The sequence below is a fragment of the Dicentrarchus labrax genome, unplaced genomic scaffold, assembly GCF_905237075.1.
Source record: "Dicentrarchus labrax unplaced genomic scaffold, dlabrax2021, whole genome shotgun sequence".
Classification (NCBI taxonomy): domain Eukaryota; kingdom Metazoa; phylum Chordata; class Actinopteri; family Moronidae; genus Dicentrarchus; species Dicentrarchus labrax.
This window is the reverse complement of record NW_026136707.1, coordinates 12,942,440-12,961,597: the sequence shown is the minus strand read 5'-3', so window position 1 is coordinate 12,961,597 and position 19,158 is coordinate 12,942,440. Positions and strand designations below refer to the sequence as shown.

Below are 19,158 nucleotides of genomic sequence, written 5' to 3'. Positions count from 1 at the left end.
GTGTTGTTTACAGGCTTAGAAGGGAGCTGGTGAACACAGTGGAATATTTAGAAAATAAAGATAGATATTTCATATGTGCATTCTGTAAAGTTCTGTCTTACAGGGGATTAAAATTGCATACTCACAGGGATTTACAGGTAACAAAGAATGCAATGTTCATACTGGATGTGATGCAGAAGACAAAAGACGGTGTCAGAAAACACTGTCGACTGTCGTCTGAAATTAATCCTCTCAGCCCTTTTGGTGCACTGCAAACAGATGCAGAAGTTGCTCTTCTTCTGTTGCATTCCTTGCAAATTAGCCACTTGAGGGGGTGTTTGGTGCCCCTAGTGGTTGACACCTGTTATTTAATGTCATCGTGGAACCTGGATTATTAAAAGTAATTTGTTGTTACTAACAGTAACCACAGATGACGCCAAATCAACCACAAATTAAATCTCAAGGATTAGCTGGAGTTTCCCAGAAGAAATCAGTGGCCTTAAAAGAGTTCAGCTTGTGTTTATAGGAGTGTGAACTTTGATAAGATTTTCAAGGTTGAGCAAAGTGGTGGTTCTATTAAATAGACAAACACAAGACACGGTCTGTGATGACATCATTACAGCCAGCTTCACTTACTCAATGAACTCAATAGTTATTAATTTAGAGAAAGATTGGAGGAGAGGTTGGAGAGCACTAGGGTAGTGAGTGAGAGAGAATAGAGAGCAAAGGAAAGAAAGAAAGCAAGAAGGGCAGATACTGGAGAGTGGTGATGTGAAGAGAGAGAGAGAGAGAGAGAGAGAGAGAAGGGAGAGGAGAAGAAAAGAGAGATGTCCCGGAGGCAGAGCTAGTAAATGAGTCATCGAAGTGGATCTGCTATCAGGTCTATTCTAACAGTGCTACAAGTGAATGGATGCCTTAAAGGTTAGGCATAAAATGATTTCTCATTTTGTTGCGATATCCCCCCAGGTAGACATTAATGCTTTAGTTATGGACTTGACTGTAAAAGCTCCTGAGGTAACGCGCTGCTTGTCTGCCATAAATATCGCTCGCTATGTATGTGCACATTGTCATTTCAATGAGGCTGCTTTTATGGTGAGGAGCGTATTTTTGTGCAAATAGTCAGTAAAGTTGATGTGATGCTATGTGTCATTTCTACAGCCAGGTAGTCACCCTGTCTGCAGAGCCAAATCCCCAGGTGCTGCACATCACAGCTGAGACTCTGATCATCCTGACCCATTTCAGCACACACACATGCACACACATACCCGCACATACACCAACAAACACTTGCAAGCAAAGCCATGCATTCATACATAGTAAAACAGCCGCACACAAAACACTTACACATGTGCCAAGCTTCATTTCTGCTCTGTTGAGTCTGTTCGTGTCACAACTCTGCAGATGTTTTAGCCATGGGGACATGAACACTAAATTTGCACAAATTCTCTTCCCAGTCCTTTGGTTGGAACAGTGGGTTTTGAAATGATAATGAATCTGTGGGCCAGGATCTCCCACGTGGCACCATGTCTAGTGTGGGAACAGAAGAAATAGAATAAGGCAGCCTTGGAAAGCAGCAGAATAAGAAGTTTTTTTCTGTCAAATGTGAAAGTCAAATTCTGGGTGAACTAGATATCGCCTTTAAAGCAGACTGTGTTTCTAAAAAGTGATACAATGTTGAAAAAAAAAAGTGAATCCGAGGTTAATGTTACATCCACAGAGCACAGAGGGTTTCCCATACAAGTGATTTATAAATTAGTTCAAAGTCCTGCTGTATCAATCAATCTCTGTAAAGCACATACAATAATAAAGAAATATAAATACACTCTAAGATTGCTGCGTAATGACTCACAGTAGCAAACACACCATCATATGACAAGATGCATGCTTGCACACTCCTGAACACGTGATATCAAGTGTTGATTATAGGTGTAATAAACAAATTCACCCTCACCTCATGCACACATACACACACACACACACACACTGTTACAGCAGACAGAAAAGGGTTAAAAATCACACTCAAAGACAAAGAGGGAGAGGCTGTGTACAGGTCAGATTCCACAGCAATATAACTACACAGCAGGAACACTGACCCTCCAAAGTCAGTGTGTGAACATGACTGTTGTGATGTCGGAGGAGATGAAGCCAGAGAGTGTGTCGCTGCATCCTGTGGGCACAGCAGCTGCCCCAGTGCCAGAGCTGCTGTGTATCTTTGGGACGGGGGACCTGGGGCGCTCTCTGGGCCTACGTCTGCTACAGTCTGGCTACAGGGTGGTGTACGGCAGCCGTAGACCCCACAGCTGTGGCCCCTTGCCTCAGGGAGCTCAGGTAAAATACATGGCATAACTTATAACTTGGATGTACCAGAAATTGTGTTTGTGTTTTTATGTCTTCAATTTGTGCTTTATACAGGTGATGAGCCATGCAGAGGCAGCCCAGTCAGCCAGTCTGATCTTTATTTGTGTTCATAGAGAACACTATGAATTCCTGGAAACACTTGCATCTCATCTTGAAGGAAAGGTAAATGCAGAATCTTTAACAATATGGTACACAAAGTCCTGAGTAGTTACAGGGAACAAATCAAGAAGTTATAGTCAATTACAAATAGCCACTTAAAAAGAAGTAGTAGTTAGAAATTGTGCGACAATCAACATATTGATCCCAGTTGACTTTGAATTCAGTCATAATATCAGCCCACACATCAGCTATTTTATTAAAGACAAAACAATGTGGCTCAACAACAACAACTTATAATAATAAAAAAAAAACAATTTCAAGACAAAGAAGCGAAGTGAAGGGAAAATCCAAATTTAAACATTTCAGCAATGCAAAAACTGAAATCAGGAAATAAATAGAACAAAATACATTAAAAATAATTGAAATAGTCCTATCTGAACTGAAAAATAAAGCAATATAAAAATATTAAATGATGAAGTTTTAGAGAATGAAAATGAATTCAGAATCAGTCTGTATTTACTCCACTTTACTCAACGTAAAAAAAAAAGTAATGTGATTACAGTAATGCCTTAGTTAACTAAGTACTATACACAATCAGTATTTTTTCAGGTTACTTTCTGTACACACCTTTATCAACATCAACATTCTCCCATTTTTTAAATATATATTTAACAGTAATATGTATGAGAGAAGACTATAAATAATTTAATAGTTTTAACAACTTGTATCTTCTATTTCCTCTCCTCTGTCGATGCTGATGGGTGGACAACAAAGGTGCTGGTGGACCTCAGTAACAACCTGAAGAAAGGCATGTACCAAGAAGCCAATGCTGCCTACCTGCAGAGGTAACAGAGTCTTTTGATAGTTTGGAGAAGAAATGAAGGGTGTCTTATTCATAAATATACTGTACATGTAAACATTTTCGTCATCATAAATGTAATGTTTTATTTTTGTTATGAATACCTAAGCTAACTTTTCTCCAGACAAATCTTGGTTTAATGTCAGCAATCATTTCTGCAACAGTAGGTGGCACTTTTTTTTTTTTTGAATACTGGATGTGTTTTTAGGGAAAGTGCTCCTAAATGCCACTTAGAGTATGAGACATCAAAACTCTCAACTGAATCCAAAAGAAATGAAAAAATTTGTGGGGTTGCAGCTCCCTTGGCAGAACATCCTGCTGTGAGTCTATTCTGTTGAAGTGGAAACATTGATTCTCACCATTGTGAGACCCTTCCTTTCCCAGTCTGTGTGTTTGTAGACGGAAACAGTAGCAACTATATTCCTTGTTGTGTGTTCTTCAGTCTGGTCCCTGGAGCTGCTGTGGTGAAAGGCCTTAACACGCTGTCTGCCTGGGCCCTGCAGAATGGACTTCTGGCAGGAAAACAGGTGAGAGTGGAAGTGGAAATAAGGAATCTGTTAAAAGGTGTCAGTGGGATCAAGGCAAAACAGAGCCAGGAAGCTTCCAAGCCTTAAGGAAGGCTTTGGCTGACTAGAGCAAAGACAGAGCAGTAACAGGAGGGGAGATTATCAACTTGATCTTTTCATGATGATACTTCAAACCAGAGACAATAACTGCTTTCATCATTTCCTGGAATACAATGGGATAAGTGGCTCTCACACTTGTTAAAATAGGAGACGGACGCTTTACCATACAGCATGCAAAATTTAGGAATTGATTTCATTCGTGTTGCTGCAGATGATTGATTTTGCTGTCTTTCCATAACAATGCAAGAGAATATGAGGACAATACTCGTATAAACATGCAAACAAACAAACACACTTTATGATGTTACAAAGTAGAAAGACCAGTGTTTATTGCAGCTTCCGTTTCACAGCTACAAAGAGCAACACAAACATGCTGGAACCCCTGGAGACCAAACCTGAATCTGCCTCGAATCCTCTTCAACACAAACAACCCCCCATACACACACAGAGAGAAACACACAGACACACTCTCACACAGATACCACTGCAGTGCTCTATTTTCTTTGAAAACAGGTAGCTGTGAGGGAACATGAGTAGTGTGTTTGAAGGTGTGTGTCTTTATCAGTGCATATGTAGGTACAGTATATATCTACACACACATGCTTGTAAGTGTGTGCTATTCCCCGGCCAGCAATTTGATTAGATCCACAGCGGGGCAGTGGCTCTGTCACATTTACATTCAGATGGAGATTTAGTCTGTCGGCCGTCCCCTGCTGTTACTGGTGCAGTAATGTAGGGAGACATGGCTGGCTGCCCGGTCCACTTATACACACACCTGGGGGAAAACTGCTCAATCCTAGAGACTCAACTATATGCCTGTCAAACTGCTCCCTCCTTCTCAAACTCTCTCCAGCTCTCTCTATCTCTCTCTATCCCTCTCCCTTTGTATGATTCCCCCTTTACAAACAACTTAATCGCCTTATCACAGAGCTATGAGTGTGGTAATAACCTTCAGCATGGTGAGATCTAGAAATGGGATTACATTCTGAGCAATCTATGTATATATATATATAGAATGCGTGTGCTTTTACATAGTCATACACTTCCAGGGGCTACATCTCAAAAATTACTGATCCAGCACTGAGGAGATCGACACACAACAAGGGTAAATCTGTAGACAGACACTGTAGGTGTATGCGGTGCAGTCATGCGCTACATATTCCAAACAGGGCTGGTGAGTCATCTAACAGTAATCTTAGAGTAATTATTAGCAATGAAAAACAAAAGCTAATCAGAATGCAGCAGGAGGACAATATTTCAATTTTTTATTGTCAGTCTGAGGCATTGTTGAAGAAAAGATGAATTTGTTTGTTTTAAATTACTGACTGATTGACCATATAATTGCAGATATAATAAGAGTAAATATAGTAAGATGCACATGTACATGCCGAAACTTCTCAAGTTTGCTTAAAAGAGTGCTTCTTAGTATCTGTATTTGTCTTCATATGATATTAGGACCTGTATTACTGATTATGATAGTGGCTACTACTAATATTAAAGATAAGTAAGCAATATTCTTTATTTTTCTTATTGTCAAAAAATCCCATGACAAAAACTAAACCTAAGAGCTTATCCCAGTGAGTAAAGTCTGTCTGGCCAAAGCCTGAGATAGCTTAATCATCTGTGCCATAGACCTACTACTATTAAACTATTAAAAACACACCAGTGAGCCATACTGTTGGACTGGGAGACATGTTCCTTCATTGCACTCAACACGGGCACTGTAGTTTATTTTGAGTCCGTCCCACATACACCATTTTGCTGTTGAAAATAGTTATAATCAAATACACTACTTTCACTAATGTTTGCTAAAACTGCACCCCAGGTTTTCAAGGAAATTATTTAGCCTTCAAAAAAATGAAAGCAGTTTTATATTTAAGTGTCAGTGTAAAGAAATTGGAGAGTAATGTAGGGATGCACCAGTACTGATACCAGCATCAGTATACTAGTAATTATAATCATAAAACTACTGCTAGACTGCACCCAATATCACTTTACAGCAGAGTGACATTACATAACATCTCGCTAGTTTAGCAGGTAGGCGGACAAGAAGCAATGTCAGAAGTTTGGAGATATTTCAAGGAACATTTACATCAACATTAGCAACATTTAATTTGTTACAGTCAGAAAGTGAGGAACGTCTAAGTCATTGTTAGAACTGTAATGTTATTATTAAGTACTTATATCTGTATTTATTATCGGCCCAAATGTAAGTACTTGTACTATTTGTGCATCCCTAAAGTAATGAGAGATGGAATAATTCATTGTTGGTTTTGGTTATGTAATGGTATTTGTTGACAGCAACAACAATACACTTCAACATCCTTATTCTTTAAACAACCCATGACTATACCACAACCCATTTTAAATATATCCTACTCCTCCCTGCCCCAGGTCTACCTGTGTGGGAACAGTGCAGAAGCAAAGCAGGCGGTAGCAAAGATGGCCACCAAGCTGGGCCTCACTGTTTTGGATCGAGGGACTCTGTCAGCAGCCAGAGAGCTGGAGGACTTCCCCCTGCAGCTGTTCCCTGAGTGGAGGCTGCCACTACGTGTGGCCATCGGCCTCATCGCCTTCTTCTTCTTCTATCTGCTCATTAGAGATGTCATCTACGCATATGCTGAACAGAAGAAAGACATCTCCTTCAGAATCATGGTATCCCTGGCCAACAAGGTAAACATTTGCCCCATTCTGGTTTGGAAGATTGTATTGTTGGTAGATGGTATTCTGTGCTCCCTTTAAAAGAAGTGTTTTATCTTACAGGTGTTTCCGATTGTGTCTCTCGTCATGTTGTCTCTGTGTTACCTGCCTGGTGTTATAGCTGCCATTCTTCAGCTCTACAGAGGCACCAAGTACAGGTCAGACTTTAAGCCAGGAGAAAAATGTGCACTACCTTTGCAATTCGTTGTTAAAAGTGTATCATTTTTGGAGCGTAAGTGCCTAGCTCACTGTTGCTTGTTCCAGGCGCTTCCCTGATTGGCTGGACCGCTGGATGCTGTGCAGGAAGCAGATGGGTCTGATTGCACTAGGCTTAGCTTTTCTCCATGCCATCTATACATTCATCATTCCTATTCGCTATGCTGTCAGACACAAACTCATCTCGCTTGTGGTGGATGAGGTATGGCTGGCTGGTTCAACCATGCACTATTTCTGCAATCCTCTACATAGAGGAAACGTGACTTAAGGCCAACATTCAGGAAAGAGAGGCACCATGCTTATAATACTGTCTCTCTGTCTCTGTTTCTCTTAGATGAAGAACAATAAAACCACCCCGTTTTACTTTGATAACACGGAGGCATGGGGCACAGACTCGTTCTATGTGCTAGGAATCCTAGGGTTATTTCTTTATGTCCTGCTAGGACTAACATCCCTGCCCTCTGTGGGGGGCACTCTCAGCTGGAGAGAGTTCAGCTTCATTCAGGTAAGAGCACAGCTGGATATTGTACAGTCCTTTGAGTGCACGTGTTAGTGTGAGTGTATGTGCTTCACCTTGTTCACCTTTACGCCTATGGACATTATCAGTCATGTGCTTACTATCAGTAAACGTCTTTTAGGGCCTTTATGATAATCTATATTTGAAGTGTCCAAGTTTTCATCAGTTATTAAAGTGTTGTAAAAGCAATATGTCACTGGCACTCATCCCCCTGGAGACTAGTTAACTAACTGCCTAACAGAGGCACACAGAGTGAAAGCCTGGCTGACTTTGGCCCAGGATTTTAAATGTTAAGTTATTCATTAAATAGAATTATGATACCTGGTACACAGGTCCATTTGTGTAAAGGTCAGGTCCATAGGTATACCTTAGATAGGGAATGAGACTTAGAGAAAGAGGTCTAGGTCAAGATAATCCTTATGATCTGGTGAAAAGAGTTGTGAAAAACATAAAATAAAAGGTATCAATTTACATAAACTGTTGGTTTTTTTTTTTTTGCATTGGTGCTAAGTTGTCAACAGAGGAATGTAAATTTTTGATTATACATGTTAATACTTGCAGCAGAAGGATTTGCTGTTCTAAATTAGTTAAATAAGATCCCTGATTATCATTATAGGGGCATAGTTCATTACTGCATTACACTACATTAATATGAATGTTTCCTTATTGTGCTGTTTGCACTTATTGTAAGTCACTGAGGATGAGAACATCAGCAGCCCAATGCTAAAAATGTAAATGAAGGCACATTATCCAAAGTAATTAACAATAAGCGATCCTCAAAGGCCACTGGTGCTACAAAACCAATTATTCTGGAGCGGCAGTGAGGCAATTTGTATCTTTAGCTTATTGTAACACTTGAGGATTCGACAAGAACAAAAAAATAGTCCGACATTCATCTTAAAATCTGAAAATGACCACAGAGTTTACTTCAGTGTGTGACAGGTTGTTATTCCTAAAGTCATTTGTAAAGTAGTTTTAATTTAACCAAAACACCATTTTTCTATTTGGAAAAATAGCTGAATATAATTTTATTTACTAATAAGCATGTCAGCTACAGGGGCTTCAGTTACCAACAGAGACAGATGTTTATCATGCAATATCTGAGATCTAAGACTAATAGAAATAGAAAAAAACAGCTAACATGGCTCTGTTTGTAGTTATTATAGTTTTGTATTTTTCATTGGTTTTTATTTCTATAATTATAATTATATAATTTAATTTTTAGTTTAGTTTCAGTATGTTTTCAGAGGATTTGTTTGTTTCAGTTTAGTTTTTATTGTTTAAAGATGTTTAGTTTCAGCTTAGTTTTTATTAGTTTCAGAGGTATTTTTCAGGGGCAAAATTGAAGAAGTTCAGAAAAGGAATTACAATACAAACACAACATTTTGTGAAGGTAATTGACAGTCAGACATCCGAATCTCAATAAACATATGCACCAATAACTCCTAATGCTTGTTGACCAAACTGACAAAGACTAAAACTGGAGACATTTTCTGTATATATTCATTTTATTTTAGTTAGTATAAGTATCTTTTCAGTTCATTTTTGTTTTTTTTCTGCAGTTTACTTTTTATTTTTCACACCTAGTTTTAGTTTTTAGTTTAGTTTTAGTTAACAATAATGACCCACTGAGATATAGCACGTTAATGTTAAGGTGGATTTTTCCTTTATGCTAAGCTGAGCAAACACAGTGCTGGCTCCAGCTACATATTTACCATACAGACCGTGGTATCAATCTTCTCGTATCATTTTCTGTAAGAAAGTAAATGAACATATTTCCTAAAATGTCACACTATTATTTTAACATTTCCATTTTATGTGATTTTTTTTTTGTCAGTCTAAGCTGGGCCACCTGACCCTGTGCATATGCACGGCACATGGCTACATTTACGGCTGGAACAAATTTCTTCGTTCCTCTACCTACAAATGGTACACTCCTCCAGGCTACATGCTCTGTCTAATTGTGCCTTCTGTGGTGCTGGTGCTCAAGGTGCTGCTCGTTCTCCCCTGCGTTGACCGAACCTTAACCCGCATTCGACAAGGCTGGGAGAGGACCCAGCCAAGGGAGGAGATGGGTACGATTAAGGCCACCAACCTGTGAACTCTGACCTCTGAAGTCATTGGGGTTGCTGATTATCTGAGGGCTTCATTCACTCATTATTTTGAAGGAAGAAAAAACTTAGAACTGCACATAACTATACATTTCAGCCAATACATAATCGTAAACTGAAAAACAATATTCCATGTTGTGATTTAGCACAAAAACAAACTTATTTTAGAAGACAATCATTTTCTAAAATCTCTACTATTTGGACCAAATCTCTTCATATTCAGCTTGGTATGTAGATTTTGTAGAATGAGTAATACTTTAGATAAAAAACATACACACATATCCAAAGATAATTTTGTCCATGCTGTGTTGGTGTGTGATTGTCTCCTTTGATCAGTCAGCACTGCCTATTCTCAATTGGCAATAGCCAAACAACACAAAAAAGTATAGTTTATTGCAGCCAAGTGGACAGGTCTCCATGGATATAAATGTTTTTAATGTCTATTTCCTTTGAGCTTGAGAAAGAAAAAAAAAACTGATTTCATGTTTGTACTGTATCTTTTCACAGACTGTGGTGAAAATAGATTGATATCCCCCTGCTGAAATCCATTGTTTTGATAAACATAGGCAACAGTTTCCGTTTTCCTCTCTCTTCTCCCTTCAAGTGGTGCAATTGTATCCCTGGAGTTGCTCTCTTTTCAGGATGTTATTGATCTCTGTTTTCTAACACAAATACCTCGCTGCCCAAACCTGCCTGCCCTTCAAGGGCATACAAACGTGCACCCTCACACACGCTTACATATGCACATACACAATGTAAAGAAGCGTAAGGTTAAGCTTATCGTATTACCACATGCACAGTCAACGCAGACTTTAGAAGAGACAACACCAGTGAGTGTGACAGTGGATCACAGATTTGTTACAGCCAAAAGCACATTCAGGAGGCAGAACAGGTGTGATGAAGGTGTCTTTTCATGATCTAGAACAGGGTCACAGTCAGCAACAAATTCAGACAGCTAAATAAGGAGGCAGAACAAAATATAGGCTGTGTAACGAAGGCAACATAGACAGGTTGGCAAAGACTGGATGGCCGGGCAGGCAGGTGACCTGATCAGGTGATGAACAGTGACTGCTGGTGGACAGGTGCCGAATGGCAGTTGTGAAACAGCAAGATAGATGTTAATATGTACAACACTAATCAGATTTTCCAGAAGCAGAAGAGGGAAGAGAAGGAGGGTGGAGCAGCTGTCACCATCACAGAGTCTGCTGTTACTAGAGGAATATGCAGCTCCTTTTCTGCCCCAAGCAGAACATTTAGTCAGAGACATCCTGTTATCTAGCATCTAACAATATTATCTGCACACACAATCTGCAAGCCCTTACACCATCTCACATTGTATTATTCTCCTATTACCAAAGAACGGCTGTTGATTTTAACCTATTCCCTGTTGTTCGGGTGCGTTGGGCTGTGTGTGTGTGTGTGTGTGTGTGTGTGTGCTGATGTATAAATGAGGTAGAGTGCTCCAGTATTGCCCTGGGAAAGAATTAGGATGTAGCAACATACAGAGAAGCTGTGAAACAAGCTAGGTTACGTCCACCATTTCCCCCCCTGTTTAATTTCATAAACCCAGGCTACCATGAAACCCATAATACGATTATGTGTGTCCAGCTATGAAGGCCCACTTCTATATGAGCATAAATAAACAGCTGAAATTGTGGGTAAAGACACAGATCATGAACTACATTTAATGAAGAATCCACCCAGGATTAATCTGTGAAATATACACTCAGATGTTGAATAAAAGGTAAATAATAACACTGATTGTTTTCTGAATTGTCTTCTCAATTCACATACTGTACAGGGCAATGCCACAGTCTGAACATAGGTTGAGTTTTTTGTACTATTTGCTAGTGATCTTGACACAATATGAACTGAAACTTCTTGTGCTGTAAAGTTGTAAGAAAATCTGTTTGTTTGTTTGTTAAACTTAAAAAATTGTAATAAATAAATGTCAATCCTGCCTGTCTACATTGTATTATTACTACGGTTAATGCCCTCAGCATCCACAAGTGAATAGTTATAAAACCTAAATACTCTTTTTTTGTTTTTAGGTTTTACTCTAAAAACAAAAAAAGCCTGATTCCCAAAATCTATTTGATATTATTGTTAAATTGATTTCTAAATGATTTTTTCTGCCATCTGAAAAATGTCCACATTCAAAGAAGAATAGAGTAACCTGAAATAGATCAAATACCACCCATATAGTACATTTTAACATACAGTTGTTTTACACAGACCACAAAGCTCATCTCTATAATGCCCAAGCATTGAACTTATAACTGTATAACTCAGCACAGCATGGGGCACACACACCATGGCCCAGGACATCAAGGAGGCAAATAGCATCCCAAGTGACCCAAGAGTTCCTCATTGTCAAGTGAATTAGACTTTTACAATATGCCCATACTCTCAATCCCTCAGTCTGTTGAGGTAAAACTTGCCCTCCATTACATCAGGAAACAGCTAATGTACGACAAGGGCCTTTTTCTGAGTTCTCACCCAGCACATGATGCTCAATTAATTCAGCAGGAATGTCAAAAGAGAGGTGTTTAAGGTGAATGTTACTTCTACAGCTCCTATCGTGCAGCCTAATTTATTGTGGAAGTCTCTGGAGGTTTTGCTGTGGCCAAGAAAACTTGGTTAAAGACTGGTTGTCTCACTTGGTTATTGGCAATGAATCGAACTGTCCACCTCACATCTTGATAAAAAAAGGCACTACAGTAGTTTATCTTGAAAAACCTGCAGACTGAGAAACCAGAACAACACCATATGCCACTTGCTATCAAAGAGATCAGGACAAACCACTATGTTATGCGTGCAGGGTCAGTGAAAGGGTGTCTTCAAGCTTCCTAACTGAGGTGAAATAGCATCTGTAAGAGCAACTTTGAATCATTTGTAAACATTTTCAATAATCCAGGTCTCTCAAAGGGTTTACAGTACGTAATACTGAGCTTTACTAAGTATATGGCAGTCATTCAGCTACAGAATTTATTCAAGTTGTTTGTTTTGTTTGTTGTCTTGTTTGTTTAAAGTACAAGTAAAACTGAGCATTCATGAATGAGACCATTTTGAGATATAAAAAAAAGATTTTGAGAAAGAAATGAATTGATTTGGAGTCATAGGAAAGAATAAAAACCATAAAATGAGGGGGAACAAAAATAGGGTTTTGATAAGCGAGGGGGACTCACATTATAAGAAATGTGTTGCATGAAGGCATGTCAAGGGGCCCAAAACTTCCTGGGCACCCCTGCCAGAATGATGCACATGAAACTGGACTACAGGGCAAAACAAAGAACATATAAAAGCAGACAGACATGGCTGATCCAACACAAATCACATAAAATATTGCATGATATATACATAAAATAATTGCCCAGTTAATAACAAAGGCTACATTGCATTGAAGGTGATGATCAGGAATAAGGTTTGTAATTTGTGAATCACAGTAGTTTATTTTTAGAAATTCAAGCTGAACAAAGCCACTGCCCTTGCCAAAGACAAAGCTACAAACTTTCTAAAGCCACTGTTAAAGCCTACAGGGCATGAACAATTCATAATCAAAAGAAAACACCTTGGGTGGAGTATTAGAAAGTGACTTTAGTGACAGCTCATTTGTTTGTCTTCTATCAGCACTCTTTCGGTGATCTGGAAGTCCAGCGCCCTCCAATTGAGCGCATTCCCTGGGGTGAAGTTTAGATCATCCATGTAGCGCTCAATCTCACAGGATGAAAGGGTGTAGTCCCACATATGGACATCAGACATCATGCCAACGAAAGACTGCTTAACATCAAACCCCCCACCGAAGGAATCCTGCTCCTGTAGAGATTACACAGAACTACAATTAGCTAAAATTATTGTTCTGAAATCTAAAATACTTTATAGTCATAAAAAAATCCCAACTTTTCAATCAACAGGACGCTCTAATTTTTAACAATTAAACTTACCTGTCCAAGGATAACACTGGGTGTAGTAATGTTTGATCCTCCAGTGAATTTCCTAATTGAGGACTTTCCATCAAACCACAGCTGCACCAGTCCAGTCTTAGAGTCCCATGTAGAACAAATAGAGTGCCACATGTTCAGCTTGTAGTCCTCTGCTCCAAATTCTACCTTTTTATTGCTGACAAGAAAATCAATCACACTTGAAGCGGTCTTGAATATCAGGAAGGCATTTTGAGCGGATGGTGTGGCCAGAGAGAAAAGGTTGTGGTCTCTGCGGAGGTCTGTAATGGACCTGTAGACATCGAAAGAAATAAATGATCAAACATTAGTTTTTTTTAGTCAGCGATATAGTGGGTTATATCATGCATTTTTCGCTTTTAACACTACCTGAAACAGACAGTCACAGCTTTAAAATCCTGTGTTGATGTTTTCAGTCTCACATTAGCTGTGCCAGTTTCCTCTGGGAAGGTGAACATTTTACCAGACAAATCTACAAAAAAGCAAGAAAAATGCTAAATGTTGATATAAATTATACAATGAACAAATTAATTATACACATAGCATGTGGCGGCCCAATATTTAGCTGCCTTAAAAATATGTTTGAGAAAAGTATAAATGTGGCAATAACCCTGAACCCAGCTGTATCTTTTGGAAAAGCCATTTTACATAAAATTGGGAACATACATGCATTTGAACCACTGGTTCCTAAAATCTGATGGCATACGTGAAAGCACTGCTACCCATGTAGCCACTTCATCATTTAAAATTTATAAGAAAACACTGATGATTTGATAAAGCGAACTAAACATGTACGCTTAACAAAGTTCTTTTTCAGTTTGCACAGATCTAAAGGTGGGTTATTTTCTTGTTGCAAACAGAATAATTCATTCCTTGTTGACAGTGTAAATACCACATGGTTTGATGTCAAGTCTGTGAATGAGAGAAATAAATCTCCTGCTGGAATATGATAAAACAGACATTTTAAACAGACTTTTCATACAGAGCAGGTCCTGTACTCCTTATAAAATCGATTTTTAGACAAAAAAATGTCCATTATCATGACAAAGACAAACAATGTAGCCAACATTAGTCATTTGCAACTGAATAATTGTTTGAGATTTTTTGCAAACGCTAACAAACTGTGTACCGTACATTAACATGTAACTTTAACTTATTGTGAATTGTTTTTAGCCTTACCTTGAGGAATTGCAGCACATGTTGTCAGCATCACCAGCAGAAGCAAAAAAGCCATCTGATAGAAAGACAAATGAACAGACACCAGAGAAAGATCTGTTTAAATCCAATAAATCAAATGCAGCTATTACTCTTAACAACTAGAATAACTCTGCTGCTTCAAATCAATTAAGTGTTACCTTGGTATCCCACATTGATAAATGTCACCTTAATTTACTCTATTGTGCACTGAATATCACATCATGACCCTACCTTTAAGTTGTCGTGTTGTGTTGTGATGATGTGCGCAACATTGAACAGGAATGCTGTTTTAAACACTCACTGTTTCCTCATTCCTGTTGATGTCACAACTGCTGTTTCAAATGTATTATACTTCCTTGTCAACCGCCTCTTTTTTTAACATAATTAACATTAGAATATCATGCTTGTGTTAAGATATTGTGTTCTTATTTTAAAAACCTCTTCATGGAACAATGTTGTTATGAGGAGCAGGCAAATGCACATTACAGGCTCCTAATGCTGTTTTATCAGCCATATTATATTAGCACACATCCAGTGGGAGCTCTTTCAATACTATGAAAAATGAAATCGCTAGGGACATTTACCAAATTCAATAATGTAGATAATCTAAATAAATAAAGAAGGAAATAAGGAAATAAATAAAACAAACAGTGCACATGAGCTTACACGAGATACACAAACACACTTATTCATACTCCATGAAGTAGACCCACATGTGACACCCTTTGTTATTTTGTTTTTTTAAAAGGTATTTGGCTGATGACTCAGTAAGGAAGTGTAACCTTATATTACTGGTACAGGTTGGTACACAATGACAATTAATCTGGTCAGACAATCCTTTGTTGTAGGAAGACAACCTGAGTGGAATACAGTGTGTGTGGTCTGAACAAAACCTTGAGGAAATAAATTATATTAAATAATATATATATAAAAATATAATAACATTAAATTATAAAGTTTAACGTAAATGTGTGACAGTTATTTCTATTAAATATTAGCTATTTCAACAGCAGAGTAGCGCTGGAAACTAAGAGGGCCCCCCTAAGGCCTAAGCCCTGAACCCTTATAGACTTAGTTGCCATCACTTAGTAAGTTCTTGAAATGGTATGAAGAGGAATGGGACAGCATTTATCATGTTACCTTGATGACGCCAAACCATGTTATGTACGATCGTAGATTTGGGACTTTTTATTTTACTCTCTTTATTTACTTCAAGGCCAAGACACTTAAAAAAAATTGTGTGGTTTAACTGCCTGACAGAGTTCTACACAAGCCGTAATTGTAAAATAATAAATTTACTAGTGTTTGTCAAAATAGCATGAGGTCTAGGTCTTAACTTAATTCTGTTTACACTGACAGGCTTCCACTGTAAACCTGTGTTTAACGGCACAATGCTATGAACTGTGGATTATTCCCTCATGCAAGGGCTACAGAAATGCCTACTTATGTAAACTGTTCATGTAGGGCTATGAGAGAGAGTCTATGAGAGAGAGTGTGGAGAGAGAGTCTGTGTATGTGTGACCCTTATCGAGAGGTAAAACTGGCTTTTATCTTAACAAGTGTCTAATTTTTACAGTATATTTCTCATTCATGTATGAAGTTGATGAACCGGCTGTATGTGGTTCACTGGATCTGGCATTTTTCGGGATCAGTAGTGCACTCCAGTTAGGGCACTGAAGGACATCAGACATTTTCAAACTGTACTGAGGTGTTTTGAAATTAGATTGATGTATTGAGAAACACTGAATCAAATGCATTGAAATCTAGTGAGAATAAGCTGCAGGACCATGTTCATAGACAAAAACTTAGGATATATATTCACAAAATCGTATTTTAAAATTCTAAATAATGATGTCCATTGTTATTTTGTTTTTTGAGAAGGTATTTGGCTGATGACTCGATTAGGAAGTGTAATCTCACTCAACTGGTATGGGTTGGTACACCACGGAAGTTACTCTGCTTGATTGATTTACTATTTATTATCTTTGGCTTCACTAAGGCTTGTGTTGTTTCATTTTCGATGCTCTTGATCAACTAAAATATCTTGCTGCAGTACAACATCAACAGCACAACAGTTTATCTGTCTTGTCACATCCCAATATTATATCGTCTCTGCAGAGGACTTCTGTGATGGAGGAGTCTGCTCCTCTCTCCGCTGATGTGATGGGCTCCAGTAGTGACTGGGGAGAAACCTGCAGCTCAGAGCGAATGTTTCCTGGAGAAAGGCATCAGATCAGGCGACGGGATGAACCCTGGAGAGGGATCAGACCGAGACGACTAGACAGAGCACACTCAACTCATTTGGGAAAAACTCTGAGTTTGACTGAGCTTCCAGACAAGATGAGATGTAGTTGGTGGGCACCAGAGAAAGAGAGAAACAGGGCAACAGTCTTCAATCACACTAAAGTTTATTTTGGAGATCGTTTACCAGTTGATGAAAACTGGTGTTGTATAGTATATATAGGGCCCCACCAGACCCAGTATGTGGCCCAGAGGGTGAAGGGTCAAAGGCCATATAGATAGGTGAGAAAGGTACAGAAAATCAATGAGCCTCAAGCAAGAATTTTTTTGTTTTCTTATCCTAATCCTATCCTCTCTCTTTTTTTGGTAAGGTTTGTTCATACGAGTGTTCCGAGTCAGATTCACCAACTCTCTTAATTGGATATGAACTGCTCAGAAAGTCTCCTGTTATTAGCATGATCAATGCCCTACAAAGTGTCACAGGCTACCTGTTTCACATGTGGGCAAGCTTTATTCACAAAAATGTTATCAAAGAGTACAAATTTGACTTTCAAAAAAAGTTTAGCAGTGTCAGTATTATGGTATTAGAGGACCTGAATCAACTATAATATATTAATAGCAGCTGGCAAAGACGTGTTATCAGAGCACTGCTGTACTGTGACAATCACACACATGAAGAGGGAATGGTTTAACATGAAGTTGGACTCTAATTAAGCCCAGTGTACAGTGCAAAGGGCTGGACAGCGGCCTGCATGAAAACCCTGAGGCAGCTGTCAGAAAGACCCAATTTTCCTTGTAACTGAACAGTAGTAAAAGTTGCTGTGCTGAAATATGCCAATACAATAGAAAATTAAAACTTTCAGTAAAGTGGCAGGCCATAATGATGATGATGATGATGATGATGATGATGATGATGATGATGATGTGATGATGGAAAGTTTGTCTTAGTTACATATTTTATTTTAGTTATATCTGAATTTTATTCAAACTCCCTAATCATTAAGACAACTAAAATAAAAATAAAACAGAAATCTAATTACTGGCTACATTGCACACAAACGCAAAATAATGTGAATAAGTACATTTGTTGCACTAGGTAGCACATGAGGAGTAGCTGAATATACAGTACATGTCACTCTGACTCAGTAGGGACAACATGTGGGCAGGTGCAGAATGGCAGGTGTGGAACAAAGGAGAAGTTATTATGTACAACACGGAAATGAATCAGGTGATCAAGATGCAGAGGAAGAAAGAGAGGAGGGCGGAGCAGCTGTCACCATGACAGAGTCTGCTGCTACAAGAGGAATATGCAGCGCCTTCTCTGCCCCAAGCAGAACATTTAGTCAGAGACATCCTGTTATCTAGCATATAACAATATTATCTGCACACACAATCTGCAAGCCCTTACACCATCTCATATTGTATTATTCTCATATTACCGAAGAAAGGTTGTTGATTTTAACTTATTTCCTGCTGTTGGGATGCGTTGGGCTGTGTGTGTGTGTGTGTGTGTGTGTGTGTGTGTGCTGTTGTAGCCTATAAATGAGATAGAGTACTCCAATATTGCCCTGGGAAAGAATTAAGATAGTAACGTACAGAGAAGCTGAAACAAGCAATCACCATTTTACGTTCACCATTTGCTCTCATGTTTAATTTCACACACTCAGGCTACCCTGAAATCCATAATAAGATTATGTGTGATGTGTTTCCAGCCACGGAGTCTCACATTTATAACAAGCTAAAATAAACAGCTGAACATTTTGAATACAAAAAAAATATGATTGTAATAACACCATCCAAGACTTCAGATTTTTTTATTTGACAGCTAAAGTTAGTTAAATATTAACTGATCCAAGTGGATGTTTGTGTCCAATTTGAAGAAATTCCCCATGAAATATCACATTCACAACAACGGCTATCGCTGGTGTGGAAGCAAAAAACGTTGTCTGCCAATTATAAGGTTTAAATTATAAGCCTCTCAAAATCAAATAAATTTGACTATGAAGGACCAAAAGGTTGCTGACAAGTTAACAGAAATACCTAATCTATTATATCAATTTACAAATCATTGTCCAACTTTAACAGAAACACTTTTACTTGCTGCATCTTAAAGTAATCTTGTAGCTGATAGCCACTTCCACTGAGATGCAGCAGTCATACTAAAGAGGAATCAGCTAACTAATAGTTGATAGTAATAAATAATGGACTCATGGCAGTGCAAGGACTGGTCAGACAGTTTGGGAAATATATTTGCTTGCTTTAGTTAAAGTGAATTTATTTATCTAATAATTTCAGA

At 38.5% G+C, this 19,158-nt stretch overlaps 2 protein-coding genes across 4 annotated transcripts; one reads left to right on the top strand and one right to left on the bottom strand.

Moving 5' to 3' along the window:
- The first annotated feature begins 2,073 nt into the window (after positions 1–2,073).
- Positions 2,074–10,030, top strand: LOC127366686 (metalloreductase STEAP4-like). Of its 2 annotated transcripts, none has more exons than XM_051405859.1 (9): positions 2,074–2,307; positions 2,392–2,499; positions 3,211–3,281; positions 3,738–3,822; positions 6,316–6,594; positions 6,685–6,779; positions 6,886–7,039; positions 7,172–7,342; positions 9,345–10,030. In XM_051405859.1, exons 1-9 carry the CDS (start codon positions 2,095–2,097, stop codon positions 9,453–9,455), a joined length of 1,287 nt encoding a protein of 428 aa, XP_051261819.1. In that variant the 5' UTR covers positions 2,074–2,094; the 3' UTR covers positions 9,456–10,030. The 2 variants fall into 2 exon arrangements, with proteins under 2 accessions (XP_051261819.1, XP_051261818.1); XM_051405858.1 differs by having other exon boundaries at positions 9,192–10,030.
- A 2,855-nt stretch (positions 10,031–12,885) lies between these two features.
- Positions 12,886–14,916, bottom strand: LOC127366688 (C-reactive protein). 2 transcript variants are annotated; one of them, XM_051405863.1, is made up of 5 exons: positions 14,853–14,916; positions 14,604–14,658; positions 13,794–13,896; positions 13,410–13,698; positions 12,886–13,281 (listed from the first exon to the last, which is right to left on the bottom strand). In XM_051405863.1, the coding sequence occupies exons 2-5, from the start codon at positions 14,656–14,658 to the stop codon at positions 13,063–13,065; spliced, it is 666 nt and encodes a 221-aa protein (XP_051261823.1). In that variant the 5' UTR covers positions 14,853–14,916; the 3' UTR covers positions 12,886–13,062. The 2 variants fall into 2 exon arrangements, with proteins under 2 accessions (XP_051261823.1, XP_051261822.1); XM_051405862.1 differs by having other exon boundaries at positions 14,780–14,877.
- Between the last annotated feature and the right edge of the window lie 4,242 nt (positions 14,917–19,158).

Excerpts from the sequence above, each read along its gene's own strand:
- LOC127366686 (XM_051405858.1), top strand. The coding sequence starts at position 2,095 with ATGACTGTTGTGATGTCGGAGGAGATGAAGCCAGAGAGTGTGTCGCTG. Across the intron at positions 2,308-2,391 it reads CCTTGCCTCAGGGAGCTCAG|GTGATGAGCCATGCAGAGGC; the intron begins GTAAAATACATG and ends TGCTTTATACAG. Across the intron at positions 6,780-6,885 it reads TACAGAGGCACCAAGTACAG|GCGCTTCCCTGATTGGCTGG; the intron begins GTCAGACTTTAA and ends TGCTTGTTCCAG.
- LOC127366688 (XM_051405862.1), bottom strand. Across the intron at positions 13,897-14,603 it reads ATGTGCTGCAATTCCTCAAG|ATTTGTCTGGTAAAATGTTC; the intron begins GTAAGGCTAAAA and ends GCTTTTTTGTAG. Across the intron at positions 13,282-13,409 it reads CCAGTGTTATCCTTGGACAG|GAGCAGGATTCCTTCGGTGG; the intron begins GTAAGTTTAATT and ends TAATCTCTACAG.